General features: G+C 44.3%; 1 protein-coding gene across 2 annotated transcripts in view; it reads right to left on the bottom strand.

Annotated features, from left to right (window-relative positions):
- RNF165 (ring finger protein 165) overlaps positions 1–16,822 on the bottom strand; it is a 111,018-nt gene extending 94,196 nt beyond the window's left edge. The window contains exon 1 of one of the 2 annotated variants that reach the window (XM_043514531.1): positions 16,366–16,822. In XM_043514531.1, coding sequence (XP_043370466.1) covers positions 16,366–16,426 — 61 coding nt within the window. In that variant the 5' untranslated portion in view covers positions 16,427–16,822. The remainder of the gene's footprint in view (positions 1–16,365) is intronic. The other variant, XM_038401178.2, reaches the window with a different exon arrangement.
- Between the last annotated feature and the right edge of the window lie 254 nt (positions 16,823–17,076).

Genomic DNA, 17,076 nt, shown 5'->3' with positions numbered 1-17,076 from the left:
ATTTGGCTCCTGCAAGCGTTGCATGAGAATGAGCCAATCCTCAGAACAACTCGGCTGATGGGAAAGGAAGGATCATTCTCCCCATTTTACACGAGGAGAAATGGGCAGAGCGGTTAAGGCCCAACACTTTCAAAAGTGCACTTGTTAAAGTGCCCACACACTTTTGTGCGTGTCCCGTTTCCACATGCTCAGCCTCCCTAATGAGCATGCACAAGAAGTCTGAAATGTGTATGCACAGATATTGAAGTGTGTGCATAAACCCTGATTCGCACACACCCAAGGCACTGTCCAGGCAAATTTTAGTGTTGGTATTTTGAATATTGAGCTCAAGTGATTTGCCCAAGGCCACATAGCAAGTCAGTGGCAGAAGTAATACGGGAAGTCAGGAGTTCTTGGCTGTCCATCCCATGCTCAGACCACTAAGTGCTGCTTCATACAGTCTGACTGGTAGAGTACCCTTTAGATCCCTCTACCCAGTACTGATTGTTAATGCACTTCTGGCAGGGGTCATTCCATGGCTTAATTACAGGATGGATCTCTGCAGTCAGCAACCACCTTTCTCCCCCATTTGGGTGCCTTCTCAAGGATAGATCGTTGTACACTAGCTTTGTTATTCTTTCCTAAAACAATTTCCATACATATTAAGGAGAGAAGGGACCATTATGATAATTCAATTTGACTTCCTGAATAACACAGGCCATAGAATTTCTCCCAGGAATTCCTGTATCAAGCCCGTCATTTGTGGTTGAACTGGAGAATACCTTTTAGAAAGCCATACGCTACTGAAGTGAGCTGTAGCTCATGAAAGCTTATGCTCAAATAAATTTGTTAGTCTCTAAGGTGCCACAAGTACTCCTTTTCTTTTTGCGAATACAGACTAACACGGCTGCTACTCTGAAACCTGATTTAAAGACTGCAAGTGATGAAGAAGCCACTCCATAGCTTGGGAAGCTGTCCCAATGCTTAATTACCCCCACTGTTAACATTTTGCACCTCATATCCAGCTGGAATTTTTCTAGCCTCAGCTCTCATCCACTGGCTCTTGTTCGGTCTTTCTCTACTAGATTGAAGAGAGTGATGGTATCAGAAACCATCGTCCTGAGTAGGTACTTACAGACCATGATCAAATCACCTCTTAACCTTCTTTTCAATAAACTAAATAGATTGAGTTCCTTCAGTCTCCCATTGTAAGGGGTCTTTTCCTGACACTGAAAATTTCTTGTAACCTTCTCTAAACCCACTGGTTTTTCAACATCCTTTTTAAAATTAGGCATTGGAACTGGACACAGTGTTCCAATAACTGTCTCACCAATGCCACATACATGGGGAATACCACATCCCTAATCCTGCTTGACATTCCCATTTATATATCTAAGGATTGCATTAGTGCTTTTAACCACATTCCACTGGGAGTTCGTATTTACTTGACTCCTGAATCCTTTTCAGAGTCATTGCCTTTCCCCCATCCTGAAGTGCGACTTTGCATTTAGTTGTATTAAAACACGTGATGTTTGATTATCTCTAGCTTGTCTGGTGTCACACTTTGGGGGGGGGGTGGTTGAGCAGTGTGACACTGAAGGGGTGAGGGTTGGTGCTGGAGATGGGGTTGGGCAGTGTCACACAGTTTGATCCAGACCCCTGTGGGCCAGTGACATAGCCTCATCATTATTCACCTGCTGGCCAATCTTTGTCTCACCTGCGATGCAAGTTCGGCAATCATTTTATATTTTCTCCCAGATCATTGACAAAAACATTGACCTCCCCTGCCGTGGCACTTGTGCCCCATGACTTTGCATTTCCTATCAGCTGCATTTTCATGCCCTTTGGGCTGCTTCACAGCTGGCCCATTGGCAGTGCCTTTTCAGAACTAAGAGAATGCATGCCCAAGACACACCCTTGTCGTTTCCAGTCATTATGCAGATGGAGTTTATAACCTCATAAAGAACTGCGACAGGTTACTGTGGGAGGTGTTTATGCTGCAAAGACAAATCTGCAGCACTGAGTCTCAGAGTTCAGATCACTTGACTCAGGCTCACGGGGCTCGAGCTGCGGGGCTCAAAAAAGCAGTGTAAACATTCCCACTCAGGCTCGAGCCTGACCTCCAAGACCATCCCCCTTTGCCCAGTTTCAGAGCTCAGGCTCTAGCCTGAGCGGGAACAGCTACACTGCTATTTTTTTGCCACGCAGCCTGAGCCCAACAGCTACACTGCTATTTTTTTGTCATGCAAACCCAAGTCTATTGACCTGTGTTCTGAGATTCAGCATGGTGGGTTTTTCTGGGAGGGTAGCTATATTAGACTGCCTTCCCACCACATCCAATGCTGTCCATTCCATGACCCATCCTCAGGTCTATATAAATTTGTATTATAGCTACCCGCTGTAACATACAGGATAGACTTAAAAGTAGCATTAAATACATGCAGACACTCACACCCTAGGATTTCTGGGAAGGATCAGGCCTTAAAAAGAAAGGGATTGATTCTCCACTATCTTTCACCTTGTGTACTTATTTACACCTGTGCCAAGTGGGCATGAAACACTACCAAATGAGAGTTCTCCACTCACATTCCCCAGGGGTAGCATATCACACTCATTTGCCATAGGCATAAATGGCTGCAGAAGAGTGCAGTGAAGAATCGGGCCCATATTGCACAAGTAGGTTAGTGGGACTGCAATGAGTGAACTATGGAATAGTGAATGAAATGCAAAACCATTCACAACTACGTAAATACGCAGTTTCAAACTGCGATGTCTGGTTTTCTGTGCACTGCTCCTTGAATTCCGTCTGGTCTCAGCCTGGCTACAGCCTGTAACAAGAGAGGCACACACTGTGCTCTCTCCTGAAGTCTTTACATTTGTTCTTTCTTGCTGCTGTTTCCTTTTAATCCAAAATAAAAGTTTTCTTAGGCAGGTGGGATATAGTTCTTGGTATATTGGAAACATAACATGAAACAATTAGCACTACAGAACTAATCACTCCAGCAGGTGAAGGCTAACGACTACACACCATTCACGTGAGAACATGTTACGTCCCTAGGCGTAAGGAAGGGAAAACATGACAGGAGGTGGGAACACTTACCGGCTGAGATAGAGAGCTCCACAGCCGGCAACAAAATGGCCATGTTAGGGCTGCAGCTGTCTGTGTCTGCAAAGTTTAAAGGGCCAGCACCCAGAAAGGCATGCTGGGGGAAAGGTCATGTGACCACTGAAGAGCATCACCCGCGTCAGACAGAAGGGCCTAAGGGTATTGCCAGTTGCAGTTGGGCAGTGGCCCCATATCAGAGTATCCCATAGTGCAGTGGTTAGGGTATTCAGCTAAGAGGTAGGAAACCTATGTTCAAAGCTCTTCTCCTCAAGCAGTATGGGCAGTTGAACCAGTATTGCCCTCCCCCTGGGTGAGTGCCCTAACCACTGGGCTAAAGGTTATTAGGGAGGGGTTTTTTTCTCCCCACCCATCCGACTGTTACAGGCGTTCCAATGCTGTTCTTGCAAGTGAAAGCATAGATGTCTGACTCCAGGGGAGAGTCCAGATCCCTCTAAGCTGTGAGAGGGGAGGGCTTAGGATACACCCCCTCCTGGGCACCTGCTAAGCCAACTCCCTGCCTACTGTGTTGGCTTTATGGATCCCATTTTCAGGATCTGTCTGTCTCTCCCCATGTATTGTATAGGGAGCTTGTATAGGGTGCCTATCTCAGAGTTTGTGGATTCCACTGGATGGCTGGGTGCCTAAAAGTTAGGCATGGCAAGGCTGAGCATTGCAATGTCTAAATTCCTTTGTGGATCTGGGGCTAGGTGATTCTGGGGAACGATGATTTGTTTCTGCCTGTCCCCAGCATAGCTCCAATTCTGGAAGCTCCTGCTCTAGGCACAGCCTGGTTGGTTTCACTGCAGAATTGGAATCCATGTCAGGATAAAGAGCTCTGTAGCTAACACTGACAAGGCTCAGAAGTGATTGTGTTTGTCTATGTTGGAGGGGAAGGACCTGAGTGCTCTGCCTCCCTCTTAGAAGATCAAGAAGCAGACTACCGTGAGTGGAAATTAAATCGGTGTCTCCCATGTGAGAGGGCATGTGAGAGAGCACAGAGAAAGCAGTTAAGCACGCACAAAGCTAGAGGCTGCTTTGAACCACACTGCTCTGGGGGAGCAGGGGGAAGATCCATGTCTCATGCAAGCTCTGCAAAACGCAGAACAGTTGTTTGTCCCAGGAAGAGAACCAGTGAGAGCAGACGCAACCCATGCCAATAATGGGGGGTGGAGTGAGGGCAGCAGCTGCGGGGGTGAGAGGCGACCCATGCCTGCCCCTCCCCACGTGTCCCCTCTGAGTGACAGGAGGAGAAAACTCACAGCTAGACCCCTGTGCCTTACCCACACATCTACCAGCAGGGTTAGAGAAACTCATACTCTGATTCCCACTGTTGGCAGCTTTGAACCTAGCCTCAGTATGGCCAACCCCACACATTCATGAGTCAGCCCTCCCCCCAAAAAAAGTCTGAGATTGGCTTAAAGATCATGAGATTTTTTCACAGTAAAGTGATAAACTGTGGGTTCTTTTCATTTGCCTTCCAGTTTTTGAGGCTTTAGGGAGCACTTGGGTCACGTTTTCAAGTTTGTCTCCACAACCCTGAGGGCTAGAAATGTAGTTTTACTGAACGGAAAACTGAGATTCTCACCCAATCACCTGACCCCAGGAGTGGGGCATTATGGAAAACACCAAAATACTGTGAGGCTCCCACTAAAACCAGAAGAGTTGGCAATTACTTGCGTTGCTGTTACTTGTGGTCCTACAAGCTGGCAAGGGAGGCCACTGTCACTGAGAGCATTAACAAAGTCACAGGACCTGGCCAATGGTCTGATTAAATATACCTGATTCATGCAAAAGCCATGACTGGGGACATTTAGTACTGTCAGACAGAAGGTGCACAGGGCCCTTCTGCAAAAGAGCAAGTCTTGAAAGAATTTTACATCAGCGACATCCAACCTTAGCCCGGCTTAGGGCTTCCTTTGCAACTTACTAAGAGACTGCAGGTGGCACTGAACTTGCAGAAATGGAGCAGGGTAGCAGCTCTGCACTCATGCCGAGCATAGTTTTAGAGGTCTGTGAGGACTGCAGGTCCCAGTATGCTCCATCTTGGTATGAGCAACCTCCACTGGGATCGATTTGGAGAATGGCATACTGGGACTTGAAGTCTCCATGGGCTGTACCTGGGAGGGGTGACCATAGGTCACATTGTGAACTCCAGGATCCCATACAGTCTGCCAACTACAGTTTAGCATCCCCGGCTCACTGGAGTACTTTGGAGAGGACAAGAAGCGATAGGCGCATGTGCAGGAACCCTCTAAGAAAATAGAGGAAATGTTTTGCTTTCCAGAGAAGATAAGGAAATTATTTTAAAATTAAATTAGAAAAGCTTCAGAGTACAGAGAACATTTGACTGTTGGACTGACTAATGAAGCGCAGATCAACACTGATAAAGCAATCAGGAATGGTTGGCTCAGGGATCTGGTAAAGCCATTCAGAGCTTTTTACTTCTAGGTTGCTGGTTTAAAGCCAGCTTAGACAGTCGTCACAGAGTCATTCCTATTGATGGCTGTTTGGTGCCTACAGAAGGTGAGTGGGTGGGTCTTATTCGGTTGGATAAGTGTCCACAATGCACAAAACCCACCACCACCTTTGTGTGCATTCTGTTGGCAGTCTCAGAACAAAAGCACAGGACTGAATGGGTCTGGAAACAGAACTCTCCTCTTGCCCAGCCAGTGTAAAGTGTAAAGTTCATTGGTAGGAAAGGGAAGGGGGAATCTCATGCTGTACTTGTTGTGTGGACAAACTGAGGGCTTCATTAGGCATGCTCGTCAAGCCATCTCAGCGCTAAATTCACCTTTGACACCAAACAAAAAATAATGGCTAAGAAATAAACAGAGTCGTGATTATTTAAGCAGCAAACTTTAGGGTGCTGATGAATGAATCTGTGGACATTAATATTTCTGGAGTGATCAGACTGTGAGACTCTGCAGCAAATCCCCAGACATACATCATGGCTTGCTGTTCACATATTTCTAGTGGTATTCTCCTACTTAGACTTCTCAAATGAGAGGGGGATTTCTTTTCCACTGCTGCCTAAGCATAGTGTCTGGCCAGTTTAAAATTCCCCTGGGAAAAAAGGAACCTTCTACTTTCAATTAATTTAATAGCCATGCATATTCAGTACCAAAGCCCCACATAACAGGATGGACTATAAATGCATACTGCTCTGGAATGGATGTTTATATGCAATATCCCCTAATAGCTTGTTCAAGTAGAGGAAGCCAGAATGACATGGCAACATGTCTGAAAAAGTATGGGAGGGCAGAATTCCGCATTCTCCCCATCCATAGCAAGATTTCTCTAGAGAATGCTTGAACACAGCAGTTGGGAAGGCAATACTTTAAGATCTGAACAGCATGAACTGCAAAGTGAATTTCATAATCCTTTCGGGAACGCTTTGAACTGATCTGTTTGGAATAAAAGAAAATGTAACTCTGTAGGGAGCCGGATGGCGCATGGAATTGGTAATGAGATACAGAGTCTTTCTTGTCCAGGTCACCTGTTAGAGACTTAGAATCTAGCCCAGGTCATTATTAATCAAAAGTTGTTACTATCATCTGATGGCTGTTTGGTGGCCTATGGGTAATGAGTTAGTTGGTTTCATTCCAGTTCCTTGCCTCCACTCATACAATCTACCCTGACAAATGGCAGCCAGAGCACAAAGATCAGAGATGTGATGGGGACTCAGATATGTCTACACTGCAAAACAAAACAACCCCGGCTAGGACAGGTAGTCTCAGAGCCTGGGTCAACTGACTCAGGCTTGTCCTACAGATGTTCCTGCTCAGGCTGGAGCCTGGGTTGTGAGACCCACTCGCCTCGCTAAGTTTCAGAGCCTGAGACCAAATGTCTACACTGCTATTTTGAGCCCCATAGCACAGGCCCCACAAACCCGAGTGACTTGATCCAGCCTCTGAGTCTCTCTGCCATGGGTCTTTTTTTGCACTGTAGACGTGCTCTAAATTACTCCTTCGACCCTTAGAGGTCATCCCTCTGCATTAGCAGGTTAGCCCATTGTTCTACTGCACCCTGTGCTGTACATGTCCTGCAGAATTCTTCAGGCTGTTTGTTTGGCACCTTTTATTAACACTATAGTTTCTCTATCTATATAGGTACACACTCTGTATTATTAAGGAAGCAAACTGGAAGCCATCAGGCCGCTTAGAAGGAATGATTTTAGGGCAGTTTCAACTGCTCAGAGGGTTATTAGAACACCAATCACTGTCCTTTAACGTGTACATGGGATAGATCCTTGAATTATGGCCCTTATTAAACTGTGCACAGTGACTCGGTAAAATGTGTTCTTAGCTGTTTTGGAAAACCTTGCTTAATAAAACTGGCTCTTAGCCTTCAAGCAAAATCTTCCCAGGAAATGGCAATTGGTTCAGAAGACACATTCCCAAAAGGGGCATGAGAATGGTAAACTGTTGGAGCCCCCAACAGCCTAGATGGGTCCTGCTAGTTCAAGAAAGTGATCCGTCTTTCATGACGGGCGATCAGACAAAATGAAAGAACTCCAATCGCTTAAGGAAGGACCTCAAGACTGGGCAGTCAGTCTAAACCCAGCGTAGCGCCATTCATATTATGAGTCACTGGAGGTAACTGAGACCAGAAGCTGGTGCGTGTAGCCTTCATGATCACACTGCTTCCTCCACATACAGCCCAGCCCAGAGAAGACTGGGAATAGCAGGAATAATGCTTGGAGAGTGTTGCAAAGGTCAAGCATCCCAGTAATTGCACTCTGATTCCTGGAGTCACAGTAAACTGGCTATGTGAGCAAAGGTAAGTCTAAATTAAGCAGCATCTTTATGAGACATCACCTATTGCCGCTTCATTACGTTTATTATATCAAGCCCAATCTTGTCATCCTTATTGGAGCAAAATGACCACTGACAGTGGCCTGTGTCTGCAACAGCAATCAAGGGGTGCCAAGCACAGCACGGGCAATTGGGGGGATTGAAAGATGGCTTTAAGCTACCTTTGCACTCTCCCAGTTCTGGGCTAGCCTTGCAGCTGCCCTGTGCTCTCTGTAAATTAGAGCCACTTAATAAGCACAGCCACAGCCTCTTTCCTCCTAGGCACCAGCTGAACACCACTGGAGCCTTACCCTACGTTAGGGATCTTCCTTAGGCCAGTTAAGCCCCTACTCTTTAGGGATCCGTTACATCCACAGCACCGCACAAAGCAGCCACGGCGAAGAGAGAAATTGGGTCTATTGACTATAATGGGGGTTTAACCAGACTATGGAGAACTGAGTAGAGAGCACAGGAATTAGCCAATAAGGCCTGATTCTGCTCTTACTCACAGGAGTAACTCCACTGGAGTCAACACGATCAGACTTGGTATCCAAAGGTCAGTTTAGTTTCTTAGCCATTTTTTTGGCAAAGCATCTGCAGACACCTGGGGCATCCCCAGAGTCGGCACTTCCCCTGTGGAGACCCATTTAGTGCAATTTCAGAAACAATTCATCTTTGGGAGGAAGACTGGCAAGCCTCAGTTGCATATATGGCATAGCAGGTGTATCTCTTAGCAATCACACAAAGCAGGCTCTAGCTTATTTCCTCTTGCCTGAAGGACTATCTTCCCCACAAGATGCTGGATCAGATTCTCATCCCAATTTTGAAGGTGCCACCCCCCATTGATTCAGCCCTCAGATATATACACACACAACTACCCCAAGGACATGCATAGCTGAGGACAGACTAGATCCTTCAAGTCGGGGGGTTGCTTTAACCAGGGTGACTGAAACCAGAGCTGAGGCCTTCCTGGAGTTGGGATGTGTTTAGTTAGCAGGAATGGTAAGGATTTATGGCCTGGTTTTCGAAAGTGCTGAGCAGCCCTTGCTCCCACTGACTGTGGTCGGAGGATCTAGAGCTGTAACACTAGTTTGCTGGGACAGGTCCCATCAGGCATCAGAAGAAAACACTGTAAACGTATTTTTTGATAGAGGCCACGACGAAGACATGGTAAAACTGCTGCCTTGTTCATACGAATAATACAGCGTGAATTTGGTGGATGGGCCTGGTTAAGGAGCCTTGCCCAGAATATACACGTAAGTGGAGTGAGGCTTGTCAGACATCCGTATGGCTCTATGCTCTACATTTAGGCCTAGATCTTTCTCTACCACAGAACAAACCTCGGGTCAAAATGAAGTGGGAAACTCAGCATCCTGTGTCCTCAGGGGGTGTGGTCCTCCCATCCCCTGGATGTTCTGAGATCTACAGAGGGCCAGGGCATGTGCACTGAGGTCTAGTTCCTCTCTGCTGATCCCTGGGCCCCCGAACACCCTCGGGAGCTATGTTCCGTTGAGTCCCTGGCTATGACTAAGCCAAAACTCCTTAGGGAGGAGGTGCTGACAACATGGAATGAGAGTCTGTGCAAGATAAGGTAGCAGGATCAACATTATTTTGGACTGAGGAAAAAGCTGATTGTGGAGGAGAGTGGCACTGTGCAGATGCTCTTACTCCTGGCTCCCCACATCTCCTGAAATCACAGAGCCCCGAATACACAGAGTTGGCCCGGAAAGGCTGGTGCAGAAGTGGGTGACAATTGTGGGGGGGCTGACTCACTGTAACAGCATTTAGCTGGGGGGGGGTGGCTTTCCACTCTTTCCATCAAAATGAAGGAGGGATGAGTTGGCCTTTAATATTTTGCATGTTCTTCATGGCATTACAGGGAATGTTTCCATGTGAGATACATGGGGAGTTTGAGAGAGGGGGCCATTTACTCCCACTGACTCCTTTTGTCTTACATTTTACCCTATGTGCAACAGAGGACTGACATCCCAAAAATTGCTGAAATGGACAAAAATCTCCTGATGATGCTATTCATTCACTAGGGCAATTGAGGATTCAGACAGAGCAAGATTCAGGCCTTGATTTGCTGTGGAGAGAGCTGAATACTGTAGTCAACTAGTATGCAGCTAGCCAGAGTAACACCACTCTGACGGGCCACACAAGCACTGAGAGACTCTTACGCACATAGGCAGATTGTGCCGCTAAGTGATATGTTTGGTGCAATGCACTGGGCTTTTTTAACATTACAAGAACCAATACTTATTAAGGAATTGTGTTTACTGCTATAATCTTGGCCTGCTTGCTGTGGGGTTTTAAGTTTCATAGCCACTAAGCCTATCATCTTCAGATTTAGTGACTTAAAAATTAGGCAGCTAAATCTACTGTTAGAAACCTAAATCAACGAGGCCTGGTTTTCAGAGGTGGTGAGGATCCACAGTTCTCTTGGAAATCCACACACAGGGCACTCAGCAGCCTCCAGGAGTTACTCTGCACAGCAGCACCTGGCAGGATTGAACCCTAATCGCTTGACTCACGGTTGATTAGGCCGTGGGTTGAATTTTTAACCGCATGCCTCTCACAAGTCCACTTATACTTTGGTTTCTTTTGCTTTTTTATTTAGAAGTGGGTTCACTAGTTTTTAAACATTACACATACATGGGCCCAATTCTGCTCTTAGCAGCGTAAATCCAGAATTCCTTCATTAAACTTTGCTGGAGCTGTTCCAGATTTACGCCATAGCAAATGAGAGTAGAATTTGGCCCAGTATGTTTATTTCTGAAATAAAATTAAAAAACCCAGTACAGATTATAATAAGACAAGAATCTCAGCTTGGTTCAGGAGATGGGATCCAATGGGCCTGGTTCTTATTGAAACTTCTCTGGCAGCATAAAGGGGCTTAAAGTGAGTGTAAACTATTTAAAACCCTTCTAAAGCTGCCAGAGCAGTGTAAAGGCACCTTAGCATACCTAAGAATCTGGCCCAGTTGCGTCCATGGTCAGGATAATCATTCCCTCTCTTATAGAAGGATGTTATGTAAAACACCCCATTAATGCATGGGAGTGTCTGAGAGAAATATACACTTTCAAGAAACCATTGTGAGTCCTTCCACACCCACAGCAGCAATAGCACTTTACTTGCCTCCAATGTTCCCAATCTGTGCTACTGAAATGAAAAAGATGGCTCTTTTGTGTCCAGATGTCTTTTCCGAATTACAGCGTCAAAGGTATTAATTATTAAACTGTGGATGCATTCGATGAATTATGAACTATGGAAGCCTTGTGGCTGCTTGCTAGTAAAGTGTTGGGGGGAAAGCAGAAATATTGTCTCTCATAAGAATGCGTGTTCTAACAAGATAGGTCAAAACATGATGCAGATGATAAATTGCTTAGCATGAATTCCCATTAATCCAGAAGCTTTCTGTATTATTAGATTACTAAACTAGCCTCAAAATGTGTCACACAATTTTGATCTATATTAGCCTAATTTGCAAAATAAGAACTGGTGGCATGGTATGATGAAACCACTATCTGTAACAAAGGGACAGCTGCTTGCATATTTCAGTTTAGCAAGGGTTGGAAACGTAGGATTTGGAGCGAGGGGGTTGGTTGGTTAGTTGGACTTTTTACTTTCTGAAACCATTAACAAAATTGTACTGTACTGTGTGGGGGAAAAAAATCATGTAATAGAATGATCAGCCCCAACAGGCATGCATGTCTCCCTTCATGCAAGCGTAAAAAAAGCACAGGCTCCCTGCTTACATATGTGTACGTGTACATGTGTCACAGCAAACAGCTAAGCTTTCAAATGTGGAATAGGCTCGAGCAGAGAACAAAGGGCCAAAGCATACAGTACATCCAGAAGGGGGAGCAGAGAAATATATTGTGTGCGGTCATACAGGAGGGACATGATGGCCAAATAATTACTAAGATACATGGAAAACGAATATGGAGGAGGAAGAAACTCAGGATATAACTAGGAGAAAGTGAAAAAGCACTGCCTTGCAAAATGATGAGTCTCTTCAAATGACGACCATTTAGGTAGTGTGGGTTCCTTTAATAACTTGATTTCATTTGTTTCTAACATGCCTTTTTCTACAGGACAAACGTAAGATTACTTGTCGTGCATTGAAATTTTGATAGGTGGAACTGTCAACTGCTGACTTTTTGCTCTACTTTACAGGAAAATAACCCGACCCTGCATTTCTCCATCTTCTTTTGAAATGCAATTAGTGCAAAAAAATGTTTTTGGAAGCCCTGACTTTGCTTAGTCTCTCTTAGAGGCACCTAAATACCACCATGTAATCAATTTTAAATGTATTATGTAATAATGCCCTCCTACAAGTCTGGGAAACAGTCCTCTTAATGGGCTCTGGTGAGATACCAAAGATGGGTGATCTGCATTATTATTTCATAGCATCTGCAGTAAACTCCCCTACTGGCTAAGGTGCAGAGCGAATTCAAATTTTCTGTGTGCTTACATATATTTTAAAGTGCATGTTTACTTACTTGAGTTTCTATGTCAATATTTAACTTGTTAATCAAATCAGATATTCAAAAGAGTGGACCTCAAGTTTTCACACTATAGTGCAAGCAGGAAGTGTAGTTATAACCTTAGCATCTTGGACACGTTTACTACTCTAGCTCCGCAGCTGTCTATCTAAGGTATTTATAGTGTGCCAGTCATCATAGTATCTAGGCGCTAACAACTCCTCTCCTACCAAATGGTGGGCAGGATAGTTATATTCAAAAGGGCAGGGTTACAAAAAGGAGGGGGGAAATATTTTTTCAGATTCATTTACTTCTTGCTAATAAAGCCAGCCATATAAAAATGTCTTTTTCCCTCACCTATCTTGGGGCATTGCACCTCTCATTACTCATGACCAACTTGTAACCTTGTAATCAGAATGCAGTAATAGCAGGCTCCTTAATCTCTTCTGATAATTAATGAGTGTGGGTGTGTTTATACACTTATTTTTTGCCATTCTAAAGTAAAACAGAACTATACATAGGCACAGTGATAATATAGGATGTGTATCTGTACAGTAGATATACACAGACGAATGCCGAATATAGATATGGGATCGAAATATTAAAGACCCCCATATCTGTGGTACTGAAAAATTCATTCACTCAAATCTTACAATGGGGAAAGCAAGGAAAAAATCTAAACAGCAGGATACGACAATAAATGGGAAAACAGCAATAGAAAAAGCACACTAGGTTAATATAGGAAAACTAGTTTCTTTATTGAGAGATTGTATATTAGTATTAGTGGAATTGTGTGTAACAATGTCATCATGCACACAATACAAAAAGGCAAGGCCCACCATGCTATGGAAGGGCAACAGAACAAAAGCAGCGTACAATGAGCAGATGTACAGGCTACAGCACATTACATTTCAGCAGGGTATGTCTCTACAGAGAGATTTACATCAGAAACTAGGTAATGTAAAAAAATACAGACCATGCTTTAGTTTTAGTACAAGAAAAAAGGTGAAGATACACAACCAAAGGATATTTGATACAGAAAATTACCCACAAAATAAGAACAGGAAATAATTTAGCACAGCAGAAAATGTTATCCCTGTTCAATGGAAAACCATTTTGCCAGTAGTCTCTCTTTTTAAAAAAAAATAATTTAATTAGAATTGCCATTTAATATGCTTCTTTGGAGCAGTATTAATTGATCAAATGTTTGGGTCCAATTTATATACACTAAATAAAGTGTTTGGATCATTTCTGTAACAGGCAGTTGTATATACTGGATGTTTCAGCTTTCAAAGAAACAGATGGAGGCCAGCTGTTGAAAGTGGTGTAATTTTGGCCAAGAGTGTGTGTGATATATAATGTACAAAGATGCAGTACCCCTTTGTATTACAAAGTCTTTGAATAATCCTTGTTAATACGCAGGGGGGAGGACTATTCAGATGTTCATATGCTTAGTGTCCCCATTTATTCATGGATCTTATTCTCCAACTATTTTTCAAAGCCTTTTTTTAAATGTGAGGCTAATTTAATTGCAGATTTTATTATTATTATTTTTGCCTATGATTGACTGTAATTTGTTTAGTCATAAAGGCGTTCTAGATGACAAACCAATGGTTGTCTAAATAACTAGAAACAAGCCCACAGGATCCTGCATCCACCAACTAAAGCAAAATGAATCCACTTAACAGGAATTTACAGTGCAATGTACTTAGCTAAACAAGATGAAGATACAAAAATGGCTGTTATTATCTACAGCTATTCTGAAATGGCCTGTTTTCTATGCTACTACAATGAAATTAAAAAGAGCAGATTTAAGCTTACAGTCTGTCTAATAGTTTTACAAGAAAATTGTGGTTTAGAACTTCAGGTTTAAGCATTAGTATCCTCTGTCACAAGGTCTTTTATGGTTCATTTTTATGGGTCAAATATCAATAGCCCCTTTACAGTTTCTCTGTGGGTATGTTCAGTTTTAAGTAAAATGAAAGAACCCAAAATGAAATGTAAATTTAGGGGAGAGAAGCAGACAACCCCTCCCCTCCCACTAAAACTAATTTGAAATTGAAAACATTAAATTGCATCCAGCAATGGTATTAAAAATCAGTGTAATTAGTGATGATAATGATTTAATCAGGATAATTATACTTTGGGGCTTAACATCAGTCTGAATTATTTTTAATACATGCCTAGTATATAATAAAAAAATCCTAGACATTCTCAAATAATAAGGATAATTGCACAGATGAGAGGGAGAGGGGAAAAATTAGTGTTAGGGAGAAATCTCATCAATCTAAGCCTTTTTGAAATTGACAGACAGCCCATAGAGAGGGGATACTGCAGCTTAAATATCAATGCCTTCCTCGGATGGATACAGGAAATGGTTAAGAGAGGGGTGTCACAATACAGCTAAATGCAGAGGCAGAGGGCTACAGCACACAGCAGCAAGTTGACCATTCACTGTGCTACACAATGAAGAAAAAAAAATAAAGATTTGATAAATGCAAAATGTCATCATCCCATCATCACAATAGAGACTGCAGTTAACAATGCCACTATGTTCAATCTGGGTCATATGTACACATACAGTAAGAGGAAATAAAATTTAAAGCAGTTGGGCAACAGCAAGAAAGGAAAAACCAGATTCTGATCTCAGTCACACCAGGGGGTAAATCAGTTTATCTGAAGCCATCCGTGCAGTGTGCAGTGGATTTACTCTGGATTTATAGCAGTATAAACTGAGATCAGAATCTGGACTGAGTCTAATTGTGCTAGATTTTAACCCATCTTTTATTGGGTCCCTGGTGACCAAGATCTCAATGGTGATTACAGCAGTGCATCATCTTTATGAGGAAATTTATTTTATATATAAATAAAACTATAGGGACTTGACCAACAATAGGCCAAAGGGGGTGGGAGGTCAGGCTGGGGGAACATTTCCAGGGAAAGAAATGTAAGGGGAAAGAGAGAGAGAGAGAAGCTGATTTATAAATAATAATGACTCTAAATGCATCCTGATTTTGATAGAAAGAAAATGGAAGGAATGAGGGAGAAAGGGGGTGGAGGGAGGACCAAGTCCATTGTCTGTAGCAGAATGTGGGGTGGATGAGAAGGAGGGGAGGTGGAAAAATTATGCAAGGGCCATACACATCCCATATTAAATCTCTGTGAAAAATCATCATCAGGCTGCTTTTTCTGAAAAACCTCTCTGAGCAATAAGAGCACCATGGAGCTGCGGACTGATGTACTGCTCTCCAGAACCAACCTTACAATTCGAATCCCCAAAGAGAAGAGGACAAATTACAGGAGATGGGAGGCGGGGAGGGAGGGGGGATTGTCCAAGCAGAAAAAGAAATAAAAGGGCCCCCTAAAAACGGTAGGCTAATTCCAAAGCTATTTTAGTCCATTACAGAAGAAACAGCAAGGGACAAAAAGGAAAGGTTAAGAGAGGGTGAACATGCTCTCAGGTCCCAAGAGAGTGGGGGAGGGTGGAGATAAGGTATGGAGAGACCTCGGCTTGGAAATAAATAATAATAAAAGCACAGAGCAATGGGTAAACAGGGCACACACACGCCAAGGACACAAAATAAAAGCCCTACCTACTGAATGCACCAAATCAAAAAGAATATATCTATCTATCTATCCTTTTTTTTTTTTTAGCCCCCCTACCCCATCTGGGCATAGAGCGAGGCAGGTCTGGGCTTGGCTTCCCACCCGAGATCTCGATGTGTCAGGTGGAAAGCAGGGGGCAGATGATCCGATTTAAAGGAAGGAGGCTCTCCGAGCCCAGAGGAGAAGAATCTGAAATCATCCCACCGCTCGGTTGCTGGATTTTCTTTCTTTCCTTCCCCCCCCCCCCTGCATCTGATCCGCAAGACAGAGAGACAACGGGGAGGTGGGGGGGGGGGGACACCCTCCAGAGAAACCAAAGGATCGTGCATTAAAACAACACACACACACACACCCCCCCGCCACCGAGAATAAGCCCCGAAGGATAAAGCGATACCTCTGTTTCGTACAGAGCCAAACACTGGAAGCACAAGATAGCCGACGTGCACTAGAACCATCCTGCCTGCCTGCGGCTGCGGCTGCGGTCCCTTTGTGGGGCTGCTCCTGGGTGGAGGTGGGAGCGGGGCTGCTGCTGGCTGGGAGACAGATGGCCCATGGAAATGGTCCCTTCCAATCCCCTATATACATTCAAATGTGGAGCTGGGACTGCAGCTGCCTGGCACACAAAGGGAAGGGCAGCCAATGGGAGGGAGGCCTGGGAGGAGGGGGAGGTTGGTTCTTTCTTGCTGGGGTTTTTTTGATATATATATATATATTGTTGTTGTTATCTCCAGCTTGGGTCTCTGTGGCAGGGAGGAGACCCAATCAGGGGCTGGGGCTGAGCTGGAGCCTGCCCTGGGTCCTGCTGGCTAAGCTGCCTCCAAACAAGGAGATGGAAGCAAATTGGGGCCAGGGTCTGGAAGGCTGGGGGGGGGGAGGGATTTCACACCCACGGACATGCAGATACACTCTCACACACACCCTGGCCAGCGGGATTCGCTGCGAAACACACGCACCCTCCACCCCCACCGCAGAGATATGTGCATGCACACACCCACAGAGACACATGTAGTGATTTAGACAGAGACACAGAGATACACAGACATCACATATGCTCCACACCCTAGCCACAGAGAATCGATTGTATGCACACCCACAGAGACAGAGA

The sequence above is a fragment of the Dermochelys coriacea genome, chromosome 5 (assembly GCF_009764565.3).
Source record: "Dermochelys coriacea isolate rDerCor1 chromosome 5, rDerCor1.pri.v4, whole genome shotgun sequence".
Taxonomy (NCBI): Eukaryota; Metazoa; Chordata; order Testudines; family Dermochelyidae; genus Dermochelys; species Dermochelys coriacea.
Note: the sequence above shows the minus strand (reverse complement) of the source record. Positions and strands in the feature narration are given on the sequence as shown.